The 15313-nt window shown below is 38.6% G+C and overlaps 4 protein-coding genes across 5 annotated transcripts; 3 read left to right on the top strand and 1 right to left on the bottom strand.

Moving 5' to 3' along the window:
* Nucleotides 1-1523: 1523 nt before the first annotated feature.
* Nucleotides 1524-5171, top strand: LOC137737481 (single myb histone 4-like). Its single transcript, XM_068476976.1, has 6 exons — nt 1524-1768; nt 2353-2702; nt 3432-3516; nt 4243-4326; nt 4491-4701; nt 4794-5171. The coding sequence occupies exons 1-6, from the start codon at nt 1619-1621 to the stop codon at nt 4823-4825; spliced, it is 912 nt and encodes a 303-aa protein (XP_068333077.1). The 5' UTR covers nt 1524-1618; the 3' UTR covers nt 4826-5171.
* A 270-nt stretch (nt 5172-5441) lies between these two features.
* On the bottom strand, nt 5442-7495 carry LOC137737466 (glycylpeptide N-tetradecanoyltransferase 1). 2 transcript variants are annotated; one of them, XM_068476965.1, is made up of 2 exons: nt 7265-7495; nt 5442-6985 (listed from the first exon to the last, which is right to left on the bottom strand). In XM_068476965.1, the coding sequence occupies exon 2, from the start codon at nt 6941-6943 to the stop codon at nt 5642-5644; it is 1302 nt and encodes a 433-aa protein (XP_068333066.1). In that variant the 5' UTR covers nt 6944-6985; nt 7265-7495; the 3' UTR covers nt 5442-5641. The 2 variants fall into 2 exon arrangements, with proteins under 2 accessions (XP_068333066.1, XP_068333058.1); XM_068476957.1 differs by having other exon boundaries at nt 5442-6989; nt 7265-7493.
* Nucleotides 7496-8108: 613 nt separating this feature from the next.
* On the top strand, nt 8109-11702 carry LOC137748751 (THO complex subunit 6). Its single transcript, XM_068488967.1, has 13 exons — nt 8109-8380; nt 8591-8689; nt 8804-8880; nt 9048-9093; nt 9243-9303; nt 9425-9478; nt 9617-9697; nt 9919-9958; nt 10114-10141; nt 10184-10217; nt 10321-10433; nt 10904-11018; nt 11366-11702. Exons 1-13 carry the CDS (start codon nt 8145-8147, stop codon nt 11453-11455), a joined length of 1074 nt encoding a protein of 357 aa, XP_068345068.1. The 5' UTR covers nt 8109-8144; the 3' UTR covers nt 11456-11702.
* A 382-nt stretch (nt 11703-12084) lies between these two features.
* Nucleotides 12085-15313, top strand: LOC137736020 (eukaryotic initiation factor 4A-11). Its single transcript, XM_068475368.1, has 5 exons — nt 12085-12287; nt 12966-13032; nt 13190-13296; nt 13440-13870; nt 14388-15313. The coding sequence occupies exons 2-5, from the start codon at nt 12968-12970 to the stop codon at nt 15021-15023; spliced, it is 1239 nt and encodes a 412-aa protein (XP_068331469.1). The 5' UTR covers nt 12085-12287; nt 12966-12967; the 3' UTR covers nt 15024-15313.

Here is a 15313-nt window from a genome sequence, read left to right as displayed (position 1 = left end):
CCCAGTGAGAATGGGAATATTGGCTAAGTTCATAATCCTTAATGATATTGCAGATCCTGCAGATTCAGCGGAGAAATATGCAACAATAGACAACCAATAGATGTCTCATGCATAATGATGTAATATCAAAAGAAAACGATCATCAGAATCAGAAGATCATGACTTTGCAAGATATTGGAAAATTATAGCCTTATATATGATTGGGCATCCATTGCTTAAGAATTCCTAACTGGCAGTTTTAATGAGTTTGGATTTTTCGTTGATTTCGATATCGGTATTTCAAAACTCAAACAGAAAACCTGGATTCAAACTATGCATCACAATAGGTATGCCAATACTAATAAATCACCATAAATCATCAAACATACCTCCTGCAGATGAGTTTCAATTTGACATAGCGCAGTGGAAATAATCATCCAAATTGAAAACAGTAGTTTAGAGATTTATGGCTCATGTTTGTGATTTCTGTAATCGAAAAACCCCAAATTGGGGAGAGAACCCATACCAATGATTTTGCATGAAGTCCAACGGAAAAGAAAAACTTTTGGAAAAGTTTTAACGGTAATATTTTAATAACACGTTTTGTCATTATTCATAAAAACCACATACCGGAACCCGAGTTCGATTCCTCTAGGTTGAAACATAAGGCAAATTTATTTAAGCTGCAGAACCCATTGATTTTAATAACAGAATTCATAAACTTGTGATTAAGGCTCTGATACCACATGTTAGATGAAACACAAACCAAGAACAAGTAATATGAATTACTGTGATCAAAACACAAAATGATGTTCATTAAACTAATGTACAGAGAAGATCATACCTGCAGATGAACTCGAAGAAGTAGCCATGTCCACGTATCGGACAACCACTGCGGCCGCCTAGGCGACACTGCAAAAAACACACGAGGCTTGACAGAAAACTGATAGAAGAGCAATGCTCAAATCTTCATTACCATAAAATTATAATTCCAAATTGTCTCCTTTAACATATCAAACTCCTTCCCTAATATACTTGTGTGCCAAAACATCTTCATCAATGCAGATACAACTCCCTAAGCCACTGAAGCATATTAAATGACAATTGTTCCACCTAGCCACTTAATTTAAAACATAACTTACAACGCATCAAAATTACTACAAATATTAAATCATAGCCTAAGATGCATGAATCTCAAATTAATAATTAACAGAATGACCAAACACCAAAATATCAAAATCCCCGTTGAATAAACTCCTTATGCACTGCATCAATTTGTAGTATAAGAGTTGTCCACTTAGCCAGGCCGTCCCACCGAAGTCTCTTGGTAGGACTATCATTACAAAGGGAAAAAACAGGATGTATTGAGAAAATTTCTCGGTGCATTTAAAAGCCTCTGCCTTGGTCATGGACCCGGCCTTTTTTAATGGGCCAAAAGTAACGGAACCGGGCCCATAAGATCTGCACAGAATCCAGTTCAAACAACGCCGTTCAAGAACCGTCTTTGATTCGATATAGAGTTGAAGAAGTGGTACGAAAGCCAACCCTCATTTTTTGAGAAAGAAAACGTGAAAGCTTCTTCGCGGCAGTCACAGGCTCTGCGCTGCTGATACAGAGAGAGACGAAGGGAGATAGAGAGATGGGTAATCCGAAGCAAAAATGGACGGTGGATGAAGAAGAAGCTCTGAGAGCAGGGGTTAGGAAACACGGCACTGGCAAGTGGAAGGACATCCAGAAGGACCCCGAGTTCAACCTCTTCCTCTCCTCTCGCTCCAATATTGATCTCAAGGTCTCTCTCTCCTCTATATATTCATATATATATATCGCTATGTGTATATGGAAAATCCAAAATTTGAATTTGCTGTATATTGTGGTGGTTGTTTTTGAATGTTTTGTGATGTTGAAATAATGGGTTTTATTTGTTTTGATTTTTTTTTTTTTATCAAATGCGAGATTAGAGAATGTAAATTGCCTGGTTTTGTGATGTGATTAAAGTTAATTATAAAGATGATGCATGGCTGAGTCTGGATTTGTTGATTTAGGACTTCGGATCGAAATTCGCCCGCTTATTGGAAAGTTGGGAGCCGCTCTTTGAGTTGCTTGATTTCAATTTTCCCTCATCGGTTGGCTACATGTTATTTAGGCTTGAAAATAATTTTGAGAATGGTGTGTGAAAATCGCGCGAATGGTGTAATTTTATTTGAAAAGCATTTGAAATTCGTCAATTTGACCGCCAATTGCAAGATTTTATTTGAATGAACTAATCTTGCTTTATATCAGAACTATTGGGAGACTGTATCTAATGTGGTATGCAACATTTTCTAGATGATTACTTGTCTATGGTCTGTTTCAAATTGATTTTTGCTTGTATAGGACAAATGGAGGAATATGACTGTTAGTGGCACGGGCCCCCGGGAAAAATCAAGGCCAAAAACAAAAACAAACCAAGATGCTACTGTTGCTCCAGTGTCTGTTCCCCAGACTTCTGCTGCTGCTCCAGTTAGGCGCGATTCACCAGCAGCAGCAGCTCCAGTTAGACGTGATTCACCAGCAGCAGCTCCAGGCGGACGTGATTTACCAGCAGCAACTCCAGTCAGACGTGATGCACCAGCGGCAACTCCAGTCAGACGCGATGCACCAACAGAAACTCCAGTCAGACGTGATACAACTCCTGTTGCGGATGATTCGGCTATCAGCGTATCTGATGCAATTCCTGCACCAATGTATGATACTGGTTTCTCCTATTAGAAAAATATGCAACTAGTTACCTGGGTTTTTCACAGAATATATTTGCAGTGATACTGCGTGACTGGAATTTGCTCAGTTTCCATGTGAGATTGATGAGTGGAAAAAAGGCAACTGGAATGCGGAATGATATAGCTCTTTAGACTCTTATGAATTGGCAAAGTTATGGGGAGGGGCAGCCCAAGTAATCAGTGATGGTGAAGGGGAGAAGAAAGGAGTTAATCGTTGATGATGCCATAGTATCTTCAATTAAAAACTAGATGTCAGGTTTTAAAATTATAGTCATAATATGTTCTTAGACAACCCTAGTGAAGAAATACCCCATCCTAATAGAAACTGCAATTCTGGTGCATAATCTAGACTATTAAGCTATTTTCTGCGACAATTTTTACTCGATGCAACAATTAGCCGAGTGGGCGGCTTGCATTGCTTTTCTTTCGGAACCATATTGTATGATGGTGTAGTCCAGGGTTAGCCATAATTTTTGTTTTATTAATTTTTAGCCTGTCAAACATAAGATCTGTTGATTACAATAAAGAAACAAAGTATATTGAATGATTTTTTTGTACCTTGTGTTATATATACCTACATTTACCCGTTGCATATAATAAAATTCAGTTCCTCCAATAGCCAGAGTACTTTTATCGATATTAGTATTAGTTTTTAATTTCATTTTGGTCAATATTTTTTGCTTTTTCTGTTATTAGGTGCAATGCAATGATTTTTGAAGCTCTTTCAGCCTCAACAGATCCAAATGGATTGGACACTAGTGCTATTGCTGGCTATATTGAGGTATGCTTGAAATTTGTGATGTCTTTTTTTTTTTTTTTTAGAAAAATGAAATAAAAAGAATCTTCTAAGTTTTTATTAATTGGTTGTCTGAGTAGGAACCTGTATATTCTCATGTTGACAGGAGTGATAAGGTCATGAAATGATAATTGCTTGCGTGAAGGATAATAGTTTGCTCGTATATAAACTCTTGTAGATTTATGTTTCAATTAATCATGGTACATCACATGTCCCTATGCTAGAGTTGCAACTTGCAAAACATCGACTTAATTTACTTCTTAGTAATATAGCATTTTATGGTAGAGAATTGTTATTGGCACTCCAAAATCTAATTGTGCACTCCAAACTCTTTATATTTAGAAAGAAAATTACTCTTATGAGGAGTGCACAATTAGATTTTTGGAGTGCCAATAAAAGTTCCCTAAACCTATTCTTTCTCATATTAGCTACTTGATAGATAATACCTGAATCGAAGTTAGTATTTCAATACCTGTCGAGCTCATTATATTTTTGGGTTACCTTCAGATATATTTTTTATACTTGTTTGCTGGTGAGAACGAGATTTTCAAAAAAGAATTTACAAAGAAACGCTTCTAATTCACGGTTGATGTCTCTGATGATGTTACCCCTGCTTTCTACCACCTTTACATTGTCATGAAGTGCTAATGTTAGATACTAATTTTTGCGTTTTATAATCACTTAACTTCCATGATGAAATGACTCCTGCAGCAAAGGATTGAGGTCCCCCAAAATTTTAGAAGGTCATTAACTGGTAGGTTGAGAAGGCTGGTTCTGCAAGACAAACTTGAAAAGGTGATTGCTTGATATTTCTAATATTTTTCAGCTCAAGTTATTCACTCGATATTTGTAACCCAGGATTTATCTGGCTCTATTGATGTTTGATTCGCAAGCTTTGTTTTTTATGAAATCGATATTGAATATCAGCTTATATAAATTACTATGTCATCCTAATGTAGATTCAAAACTGCTACAAGGTGAAAATCGATACCGTGAGTGTTAGTAGTGATATGTTAGAGGAATCAGCGCGGGCTGCTGCACATAGCATTGCCGAAGCAGAATACAGATCATATTTGGCAGCAGAAGAAATGAAAGAGGCAGAGAGGATTTATTTTATGGCTGAAAACACAGAATCAATGATGCAGTTGGCTAAGGAGATTTTGGAGCAATGTAAAATCCAAAATTCCGAATTATTTGCATCCATTTGCATAGATTTCCCACTTCCATTTGACTCTATGTTGAACGATTTCCAAATTTGACAGGTTCAGAAGGTGAGGTCCTGATGGTGGCGTGAGATATGAATCGTGTGATTAGAGCTTGTAAAGTTTCTTCGCTATACTTCCTTTCGCAACCGAGGTGCAACCGAAGCGAAATTATCTTTCGCTCATTTTGCTAATAATAGTGTTATACAACCTCTTCAGACCGGACCTGGTGTCTGGTGATATGGAGAATTGTTTTTGAATTATCTGTCTATCAAAGATCGCACGCTCCTTTATTTTTTTGGTTGGAAAATGTCACTGGTTTAGTCATGTAGTTTTATGATTACGTCGATTGATTAAGCTACAGCTTTACACTCATTAAACACTTATATATCGTGGATTTGTTTGTTTTTAAAATTAATCGCGACGCCGCTATAACACTACAGTTTAGTCCTTCTCACCTATAAGCGGAAGGTCTTGTGTCCAACCCACATGAATGACGAGTTTGAGCCTAACTCAGAATGACTTTCCGGGACTGTTCGTCTACCGGAGGTCCTAGGCTTGATTTCCTCTCCCCACAGTCAACGTGCCTTCATGTTGCGGGGAAGGATGAATGAAATGCAGAAACATGCAGTAAAATAAACAGTGATCCAAATGAAGAGGCCAAAAAGAATCAAAGGAAAATGTTCAAAATATAAGCTCAACTTTTGCTCCAAAGTAACCATTTCAATTGCAAAACACCTAAACCCCAAGCATTACAGGTGAAATGCATTACAAAATCTCATATTCTTTGATGCTAATCCAAAGGAGCAAAAGGCAAATGAAAGCAACAGATAGCCACGAAAAAGGAACCGAAAAAAGAAACAGAAATGATTTGTCAAGTTCAAGGTGCAAAACCAAGACCGGAAAAATTATAAGAGTACAAGTCCAAGCTCCGAGGGTTTCAATGCGTTCCTCATCCGGTAGTTGTAGAGATAATAGTGAAGTTGCCCATCGCCAGGTCCAAATTTCAGCTCCTTCAAAAACGACTCATTCTGCATGACATCCAATGCATTGAAAACATCGAAATCCTTCTGTTTTGCGACAATGAGTGCATCATTCATCAGCTGAAGCAATGGAGTCTTTGTGGAGACGTTATAATAGGAGTATGCAGCCTTCAAGATTGAGTACGTCTGATTGCCGAGGATAGACGAAGGAAGAGTGTAGAAGCTGCAGAAGTCAGTGATGTCATGAGTCTCTGGGCTCTCAACCAAGTAACTGTCCACCACATTCTCCTCCGGAAGAAGCCAATGCTCGACGTCATTTTCATCGAAATCTGGTGCGACCACAAACTGGCTCAAGTAGTTCCTAAGCAGCCGAGCAACAGCAGGAACATCACAAAGTTCCATTTTTCTGAATCCAGGAGTTGCGGGTGAATCTGGCAGCTTGTATAGTTTTATGGTTCGGCTCATAGTCATCCTCGCACCAAGCCTTGAAAACCCAACATCAATAAGCTTCTTTGGGTTCAAAGACCTATGCCAGTACTGGCAAGTTGTTATCGGAGTTGGAAGAACAACTCCAGCCGTGTAAGCTGCTTGCCATATGTTCTCCAAATGCACCCTCCTCGTGACCTCCTTGATCATAACTGGTGCAAGTCTCTTCGACCTCAGCTTCTTATGCACACATAAGAAATTAATCTCAGCCATTTTCACGATCGCATCACGGACCCGGATTCTAGCAGGAACACCAGTAATGAAAGCAACCAGCTTCTTATTAGTCTTTGCACGAACCCCGATATGCCAGCTCTTGTAGTAACCAGGAGGGTGCAAAGCCCACCTAAGAAACTCCTTCGAGTAGTTGAACCTAAACATGTTCTCATCATCCTCGACATAATTGTTCTTCAGCAGATTGTAGACCTCAGTGCAGGTGTCTTCAGAGTCCAGATCACACGTGGTCCATTCATACTGAGTTGGCAGATTGTACGGCTCTTGCTTGACCTCAGACAGCGGAGTAGGGGGCTCAATCGGTCCCTCAGGCAAACTCACATCCCCAAGATCCTTAAACTGCCCAACCGGTTGAGTCTCCCAAAATGCGTGCTTTTTTCCAACCGACATCGAATCTTGAAACTTTCGGACTATGGTTTCCAATGAGCTATCATCCTTAACAAGTTGGTTTGCATCAGAATCATGATCTGCCTCCTTAGGAGACCCAGGTGGAGAATTGTTATCACTCATTGCAATTACTTAATCGAATCGATTCCTAACCGAAATTCTTTGCTATCTGAATAAAAAATAAATAAATAAAACAACAGATACAAATCAAGAACAAGCAAACCAAAACCAACCGATCAAAAAATGGGGGAAAATTTACCATACCAACATTTCAAGAATAGCAAATTCCACAGAAAACCCCCCAATATTAATCTTTCCTAATCCAATTCCTATGTTAAAACCGACCCATGACAGTAAAAATCCACACGAACAAGTAATTGATCAACTCAGCAGTAAGCTAACAGATCTGTTAAATTTAACGCGAAGAGCAAGAAATACACTCACAGTTTCAGCGGACGGAGCTCGCGATGCCGTGAGATTGCTGCGATTAGGGCTTAACAGATCCTGATTTCGATTCGGGTTCGTCGAAAAGGAAGGAGAATCGCTAGGGTTTTTGGTGGAAGCAAGCGGCTTTGAAGTTGCAGCTGGGGTTGGGGAGAATACGAGGAGTTGCGTTGTTGTACGGGTTTCCGCAGCATATTCGCCAACAAGGGACTTTACCATTTTATGATTTTCATCGACTAAACTTTCTTTTTGCTATCCATTTTTCTTTTAGTGACATTTGAGGGATTCAACCCTTTGTTACATCCTAATCCTAAACAAATACCGCAGTTTCACTATCACGTATTGTTGTTAATTAACGATAATTCACTCTGAAAAATTACATTAAGTTAATATAGATAATAAATTCGTTTAAAAGTGTTTTAAAAATAATTGAAAACGTTTTTAGAGAGAATATTTTTAAATTCTAAAAATACTTGAAGTGCTTCTTACTTCTTAGAATAAGCACCAGTTATTTAGAAAACACTTATATTTTTAGAATTGTCGTTTTAAAAGTATTTCCAAACAAATTTATGTCGGATACAAAATGTTTTTGAAATTTCTATCCCAATTTGCTATCACGTGAGAGCGAAGATAGAGAAGGAAATGCAACTAGGATTTATTGGGGGAGTTGCGTAAAATGTTACAAAAACAAATCAAATGCCATTTCAAGTTGGATTCCACCCTCCCTACCGAACCAAAGCTTGGGCCATGGGCCTACAGTACACATGAGAAAAGCCCATTAACATGTGTTCTTCCACATCCAGCCCACTTATGATTTGCGCCAAACCGGTTAGTCCATGTTTGATTTCCGCTCCACCAGGAGCCATGGCCACACTGAAAAATGCTCAGAGATTTTCACCAAGCTCAGCTGAATTTCCTGCCTTCCGCCAACAAGTCAACCACCATGTGCGGTGACGCAACGAACTGGGACGAAGAAGTGTACAGAGAATCCATATTAAAGGAGAGGGAGATCCAAACCCGAACCGTTTTCCGAACCGTTTGGGCTCCGTCGCTTAACCCTAGCCAGGAAACCGTCGTCGTCCCTGTTACCCCATCCCCTGCCTCATCTCCAAGCTCGTACGTCCCCATTTTTTAATTTTAATTTTTTAATTTTTGTAGTTTTTGTATTTGGATTTTGGGTGCAGCCACTGGGTTTTAGCAATGTGAAAGCTCCACAGTAAGTATTGCCTGACCTTTACATTGTTTGTGCTCCTTCGACATCGTATTGACTGTTGATAGCAGCTGATTTTTGCTTTACTTGTGGTGGAATTTGAATTTTGGTTGTAGGTTGTTAATGGCGGAACCTACTTGCTATCTTCAAGCGCATGAAGGGCCTGATTACGATGTTAAGTTTTACGGAAATGGCGAAGATTCTGTTTTGCTGAGGTTGGATTGTATGCTCAGACTAGATTGACTAGAAAGAACTATTTTCTTTTAGTAATTTCTTAGTTTCAGCATGTTTACACCATTTGATTTTTTTCTCGGAGTTTTTACATGTAGTTGCGGTGACGATGGACGGATTCAAGGATGGAGGTGGAAGGATTGCGAAGAATTATATGTGCCTCTTCATTTGCAAGGTGATTTTAGTTTTTGACAGCTTAAATACTGTGTGAATTAAACCTATTTCACTAACATTGCATTGCGTTTTTTAATCCAATATGTTGTTTTTTGTGTGTGAATTTTGAATGTGGTTCTAACTCTATGGATTAAGATTTACCTTATTTACTTTGTTTTTTTTATGTAGGAAAGCACGTGAAGCCGGTACTTGACCTTGTGAATCCTCAACATAAGTAAGTTATTGAAGCCAAAAAAACACGTGGTGGCAACCCTTTTTTTCCCCTGATTGTGTTAATACTAATATTGATTCGAACATGGGTGATGATAAGTCCCCAGCATTACTTCCTTTGACATTTCTTGTAAATTACTGCCGTCTTTTTAGAGGTCCATGGGGGGCTTTATCTCCAATCCCTGAAAACAATGCTCGTGCTGTTAATAACGAGGTATGCAGGTTTTCTAGTCCTATGTGTCTTTTTGTTTTATTTTTTAAGTTAATTATTTTTATGAGTATAGAAAGTAGCATGTTTTCAAATGAGTGCGTTAACATCTCTTTGACAACGATAGGAGGGATGCATTTTTTCTGCTGCTGATTATTCTTGCTTCTGTTGCTGGGATGTGGTATGTATTTGTTCAAGGTGAATCTTCCAATCATGTTACGAAGTGTCTGTCGAGAAACTTTTTTGCATATTACATTGTTCTCGATATAATTTCCTAGCTGCACTGATCCAAGCATGATTTGTATCGGAAATGTTTCAGGAAAGAGGTCAAGTCAAATTGACTTTCAAGGGGCATGCAGACTACGTGCATTCTGTCGTTGCTCGGAATTCTACCAATCAGGTCAGGTCATATTCTTCTTTGTCTTCAGTTGATCATTCCTGTCACTTCTCTTTGTTCTGAGTTATGTTAATTGTTATGCAAACAACCACCCCTTTTAGTATAATTGGAGCAACAAGTATCAGAATTACAATTACATTAGTAGCACTGTGTATTGAGGTACTAGATTTGGTGCAGTATTTTTCTCTCTGAATGTGATTCCTTTGATCTTTTCCGATATTGAGATCATAACTGGTTCAGAGGATGGGACAGCACGGATATGGGGTAAAAACTTAGCTTTTTTTTTCAATTTTGAAGGATTGTAGCAGAAAGTTGTTAAGAATTTATTGTTTTCCTTTACAGTTAGTATGTTTTTGTATTAAGTCACATGGACTTGTTCTTAGAAGCATGTGTTTATGGTTTCACCCGGATTGCAATAGTGGAAAGTGCGTTCAAGCATATGAGCCAGCCAAGGGTATTGAATTGAAAGGATTTTTTTTCATGCGTTAGTTGCATTGCTCTTGATGCAAGTGAAAGTTGGTTGGTAAGCATTTATGTGATGAGAATGTAGTTGCTTTAGTATCATTAACTAATTCTGTTGAAGTTTCTTGCTGCTATAACGTACTAAGTTTTTTTTGCTTCTGCAGGCTTGTGGTAGCGGTCAGAGTTTATCAGTTTGGAACCTTCCTGCTTCTGAATGCATTTCAAGGGTTTCAACACATGCATCCATACAGGATGTAGTATTCGACGAAAATCAAGTGAGATCCCCCCTCAGCCCTCTATTAATTAATTTAGTTAATACTGTTGGCATCTAGTGCTATTAACAAGAAATATTTTAGTTTAGGGGGGAGTGAATTTTCTAATGGTGCCATTTCCCGTTTCCAGGAAAAAGGGTGTGAGCAGTAACTCTGTTGGTTTTCATTTGATAAGGATATTAAACTAAGTTTCTTAATGGGATAAGTTGAATTGGTAAGATATCAATGAATGAGCGATGATTTCTCTTTAGAGTATTAGATGATGATACAGTGATACTGCCCCTAAATCTTCAATGCCAACGAATGGGGCTGGAATTAACATGTTTATATACTCCTAGTGATGGAAGCAATAAGTATAAGAATACATTATGTCTCGGGGGTTGCCTGTTATAACTTCTAAAGAAATGCTAGTTTGTAGAAGAGGCACGAAGGAAATCCAATATCCCAAGTTCACTGTTGCTTCTCGTTTCCGGGTATTAGCAGTTGGAGCGGAACCTCTACTTTGCCGTTATGACATAAATGGGGCAATTCTATCACAAATGCAATGTGTTCCTCAGTCTGCCTTTTCCGTCTCATTACATCCATCTGGGGTACGTTTAACTTGATGGCTCTTTACCCTTTATTATTTGTTAGTAACATATACTAAGGCGTTTTCTGTCTTAAATGTTGGTCTTACCAGCTTTTCAAATCCTTTTGTATAGCTTTTGTATTTGACTCATCACTATAAATAGTCGGCATGGCTAGCGTAAACCTTAAATATTCTTACTTAGCTGCTAATGTCAATAGTGCAATGAAAGAGCATGCTGAGGGACATGGTCTGGGACTCTGGGTTGAAGTTAATCACAAAAACAATAAGAACTACAAAGAGATTTCTAACCTCATTAATTATCAAAATATGTTTTTAGTTCTCACGTCAACGAACCATTGTTTTGTCCAGGTTATCGCAATAGGAGGTTACGGTGGTCTTGTGGATGTTATATCGCAGTTCGGAAGTCACTTGTGCACATTTGGCTGCCGATGTGTTTAAAACGAGTTCACTTGTCCTGCAGTTTTAAGAGGCAGTTGAAAGACGAGTATTGCGTGGCCACTTTGGAAAAGTTTTTGTGGGTAAATCTTGTAAAGCATGGATCTGCCGAGAGTACCACATTTTTTCAGAAGCTGTAAAATTTGTTCCGACCTTGTTTAAACCGTAAAAGTTGTAAAATTACTAATTGGCCCAATTTTTTAGCTTCTTACGGAAAAAAGTATTCAGACAGTAAAGATGTAAGAAGTAGGGTGGCGCGATCCACCCTTTTTTTTTACCTTTTATCAAAAAATATAAATTAACAGAGTGTGTAAAACGAAAAAATGAACATGTGAGATATTGTCTTGTTTATATTAAACTGTAATTTGCAGTTAAACAAGAATGGATAACGTCTCGTACGGATTCTTTCTTTTGCTTTCATGTTTTTGAGACGGATTTGATTAAAAAAAATCGATTGGGCCTTAATCTTTTATTTGAGGCCCACAAACACGTGCAAATTTGTTTCAGAGAGTCCGTTTTATTCTCCTATTCCACTCCCGCCAATCAATGCCCGCCACGTACCCGAATCGAATCTGGAGGGACGCGAAGACCATACTCCCTTCGAATTGCAATTAACCCTATACAATCACAAACCGACTCGCACAGTTTTCACTTCTCTCACTCGTCCGACGCCCAAACCCTCTCTCTCTCTCTTCCTCCTTCGCGCATTCCTTAACTCCGCGGCTTAGATCCGAGGAGTTTGGGAAACCCTAATTTCCAGAAAAACCAGTACAAAGCTCTCTTCCGTTGCTCTCTTTCTCTCTTCGCCTTCAACTTTCCGACTCATCACCCGCAGGTCTTCCTCCCGTACCTTTTCTTGTTGTATTTTTTGCACTCGTGCCGTTGTTCGATCCGGTTCTATCTGGGTTGTTTTTTCGTATCGAAAACATTTAGTTTCTGAATCGGCCTGTGTCCGTACTCCGTTGATGCTGATTTGTTGTGTCTTGTTGTTTGTTTGATTTGATTTTTCCTAAATATTCAGTAGGATAATTTCTGCTTTTTTAAAATTGTTTTAAGCTACTTAGATTTGAGAATTAATTTTGCATAAATCTTTTAGTTCGTTGTTTTTCTGGGTACGTTGCGTGTTATTCATATATTTTGATGCGAATCTTATCGTTTTGTTATGCCTGTGAATGTTTGGAATTCTCGCATTATTGCTGCTAATGCTGTTTAAGCCTTGATTTCTATGATATTCTCGTATTAGCGGTGCCAAAGAGAAGAGTTTTTTTTATGTAAAACTTTAAACTTTGTTTTGAGTTCTTAAACCCTTGTAGAGAGGGGAAGGAAAACGTTTTTGGTATGCGTTTTGTGAAGCAACGCTTGAACTTTAAAATCTGAGACAATTTTTTGATACAAAAGTGCTTGACGATGGATTTATCTGTAGAATTTAGCGTCTTTGAATAGCTGTCTGAACTAGTTGTGAAGATTCGTGGAGTGTTTTTTTTTTTAATATATTTCTGTTGTAATTTTGCAGTCATGGCAGCAGCACCTGAAGGATCGCAATTTGACACTCGTCAGTATGATACCAAAATGAGTGAATTGTAAGAATTCTCTCAGTTTATACTTATTAACTGCATGTTTTGGGTGTCTACGAATACTGCTCTTGGATGTTTTCTTTATTATGTTGTTTAATATAACTTGTCATATCAATTTGTGAGCTAACTGTTTCTCTTGTGTTTGGTAAATTGTTGTATGCAGACTTGCAACTGATGGGCAGGAATTCTTTACATCGTACGATGAAGTTTATGATAGTTTTGATGCTATGGGTCTTCAAGAGAATCTACTCAGGGGAATCTACGCTTACGGTAGATATAACTAGCCTTTACTTTTTTCTTAGGTTATATATTTTATGATATCAGGAAAAATTGTAGAACTTTTCTAATTTAATGTCTTCATGAAGTTTTCCATTTTTCTTCTGTGTTTTAATGAACGATAATTCTTTTTGCAGGTTTTGAAAAACCCTCGGCTATTCAGCAAAGGGGAATTGTTCCCTTCTGCAAGGGTCTCGATGTGATTCAGCAGGCTCAGTCTGGAACTGGAAAGACAGCAACTTTCTGTTCCGGTATCCTTCAACAGCTTGATTATAGTTTGACAGAGTGCCAAGCCTTGGTTCTTGCACCCACTCGAGAGCTTGCTCAACAGATTGAGAAGGTTATGAGGGCTCTTGGAGACTATCTAGGTGTAAGGGTGCATGCTTGTGTTGGTGGAACCAGTGTCCGTGAGGACCAACGCATTCTGTCAAATGGAGTGCATGTTGTTGTTGGAACTCCCGGTCGTGTTTTTGACATGCTTAGAAGGCAGTCACTTCGTCCTGATAGCATCAAGATGTTTGTTTTGGATGAGGCTGATGAAATGCTTTCCCGTGGTTTCAAGGATCAGGTCCGTTTTCAACGTAATTGTGTCGATTTGTTTTATGTGTCCATTTGTTTTATGTGTTCCCTTGATTTTTATGGATGCATTATGTTCTGCATAATGATATTTTAGGTAAATGATGAACTTCTCATGTGCAGTGATGAAACAATAAATAGTATATCTTGTGACTAAGTAATTGCTCTGTTGGGTTGTCGGGTAGGAAATTTTTTGTAACTGTGCTTTTTCTACTTTTCATGTTTCTCCCTACCAGGCGTTTTAGAAATATTCATTTAAATTTCAGAATATGAAATATGTTGAGTGGCTGAGCTGTCCTGTTGTTCTGTATAGATACTTTCTTTTTGTGTGTATGATTGCACTACAGCTAGCAAGAGTAGCCTGCTCCACCAATATGTTGCTTAATTATTTGGCTTGGGCTACATTGAGATATTGCATCCATTGGAGTTCCTTTTGGTTTTCTGAAATTAATAAAATTTTGTCATTAAAGTTCTATCTAAATCTAATACGAATTCTTTTGGGTATCTAGATCTACGATATATTCCAGCTTCTTCCACCAAAGATTCAGGTTGGTGTGTTCTCTGCCACAATGCCGCCTGAGGCTCTTGAGATCACAAGGAAGTTTATGAACAAACCTGTGAGGATTCTAGTGAAGCGTGATGAGCTCACCCTGGAAGGTATAAAGCAATTCTATGTCAATGTCGACAAGGAGGAATGGAAGCTTGAGACTCTTTGCGATCTTTATGAGACCTTGGCCATTACCCAGAGTGTCATTTTTGTCAATACTCGACGCAAGGTTGACTGGTTGACTGACAAGATGAGGAGCAGAGACCATACAGTTTCTGCCACCCATGGAGACATGGACCAGAACACCAGAGACATCATCATGCGGGAATTCCGTTCTGGCTCATCTCGTGTGTTGATCACCACTGATCTGTTGGCTCGTGGTATTGACGTGCAGCAAGTCTCCCTTGTTATTAACTATGATCTGCCCACCCAGCCTGAGAACTACCTCCACAGAATTGGTCGTAGTGGACGTTTTGGAAGGAAGGGTGTTGCCATCAACTTCGTAACAAAGGATGATGAGAGGATGCTGTTCGACATCCAGAAGTTCTATAACGTGGTTGTGGAGGAGCTGCCATCGAACGTCGCTGATCTCCTCTGATGAGATTTTGTCTTCTTAATTACTCAGGGAAAAATCCGGTAGTAAGTGTTGTTTTGATTGAAGTTTATTTTCTGTTTTTCGTCCTTTGAGGCCGCCACATCCCGCCATTTTGTGTCTTCTCTTATATTATTATAGAGTCTAGTTATTTAATTTATGGTTGTTGGATTAATTAAAGTCGCACAAGTTAAACTCGCAATGTGAAAACCTTCATTGCCTGAATTGGTTGTGGTGGCCAATCTGTTGTTGCATACTTTCTACCATATTATTAATGTATGTATTTTTTTGAGGTA

Source organism: Pyrus communis, chromosome 1 (assembly GCF_963583255.1).
Source record: "Pyrus communis chromosome 1, drPyrComm1.1, whole genome shotgun sequence".
Taxonomy (NCBI): Eukaryota; Viridiplantae; Streptophyta; class Magnoliopsida; order Rosales; family Rosaceae; genus Pyrus; species Pyrus communis.
Note: the sequence above shows the minus strand (reverse complement) of the source record. Positions and strands in the feature narration are given on the sequence as shown.

Excerpts from the sequence above, each read along its gene's own strand:
- LOC137737481 (XM_068476976.1), top strand. The coding sequence starts at position 1,619 with ATGGGTAATCCGAAGCAAAAATGGACGGTGGATGAAGAAGAAGCTCTG. Across the intron at positions 1,769-2,352 it reads GCTCCAATATTGATCTCAAG|GACAAATGGAGGAATATGAC; the intron begins GTCTCTCTCTCC and ends TTGCTTGTATAG. Across the intron at positions 3,517-4,242 it reads CTATTGCTGGCTATATTGAG|CAAAGGATTGAGGTCCCCCA; the intron begins GTATGCTTGAAA and ends TGACTCCTGCAG.
- LOC137737466 (XM_068476965.1), bottom strand. The coding sequence starts at position 6,943 with ATGAGTGATAACAATTCTCCACCTGGGTCTCCTAAGGAGGCAGATCAT.
- LOC137748751 (XM_068488967.1), top strand. The coding sequence starts at position 8,145 with ATGCTCAGAGATTTTCACCAAGCTCAGCTGAATTTCCTGCCTTCCGCC. Across the intron at positions 8,690-8,803 it reads GAAGATTCTGTTTTGCTGAG|TTGCGGTGACGATGGACGGA; the intron begins GTTGGATTGTAT and ends TTTTACATGTAG. Across the intron at positions 10,434-10,903 it reads GTATTCGACGAAAATCAAGT|ATTAGCAGTTGGAGCGGAAC; the intron begins GAGATCCCCCCT and ends TCGTTTCCGGGT.
- LOC137736020 (XM_068475368.1), top strand. The coding sequence starts at position 12,968 with ATGGCAGCAGCACCTGAAGGATCGCAATTTGACACTCGTCAGTATGAT. Across the intron at positions 13,033-13,189 it reads GATACCAAAATGAGTGAATT|ACTTGCAACTGATGGGCAGG; the intron begins GTAAGAATTCTC and ends TGTTGTATGCAG. Across the intron at positions 13,297-13,439 it reads CAGGGGAATCTACGCTTACG|GTTTTGAAAAACCCTCGGCT; the intron begins GTAGATATAACT and ends TTCTTTTTGCAG.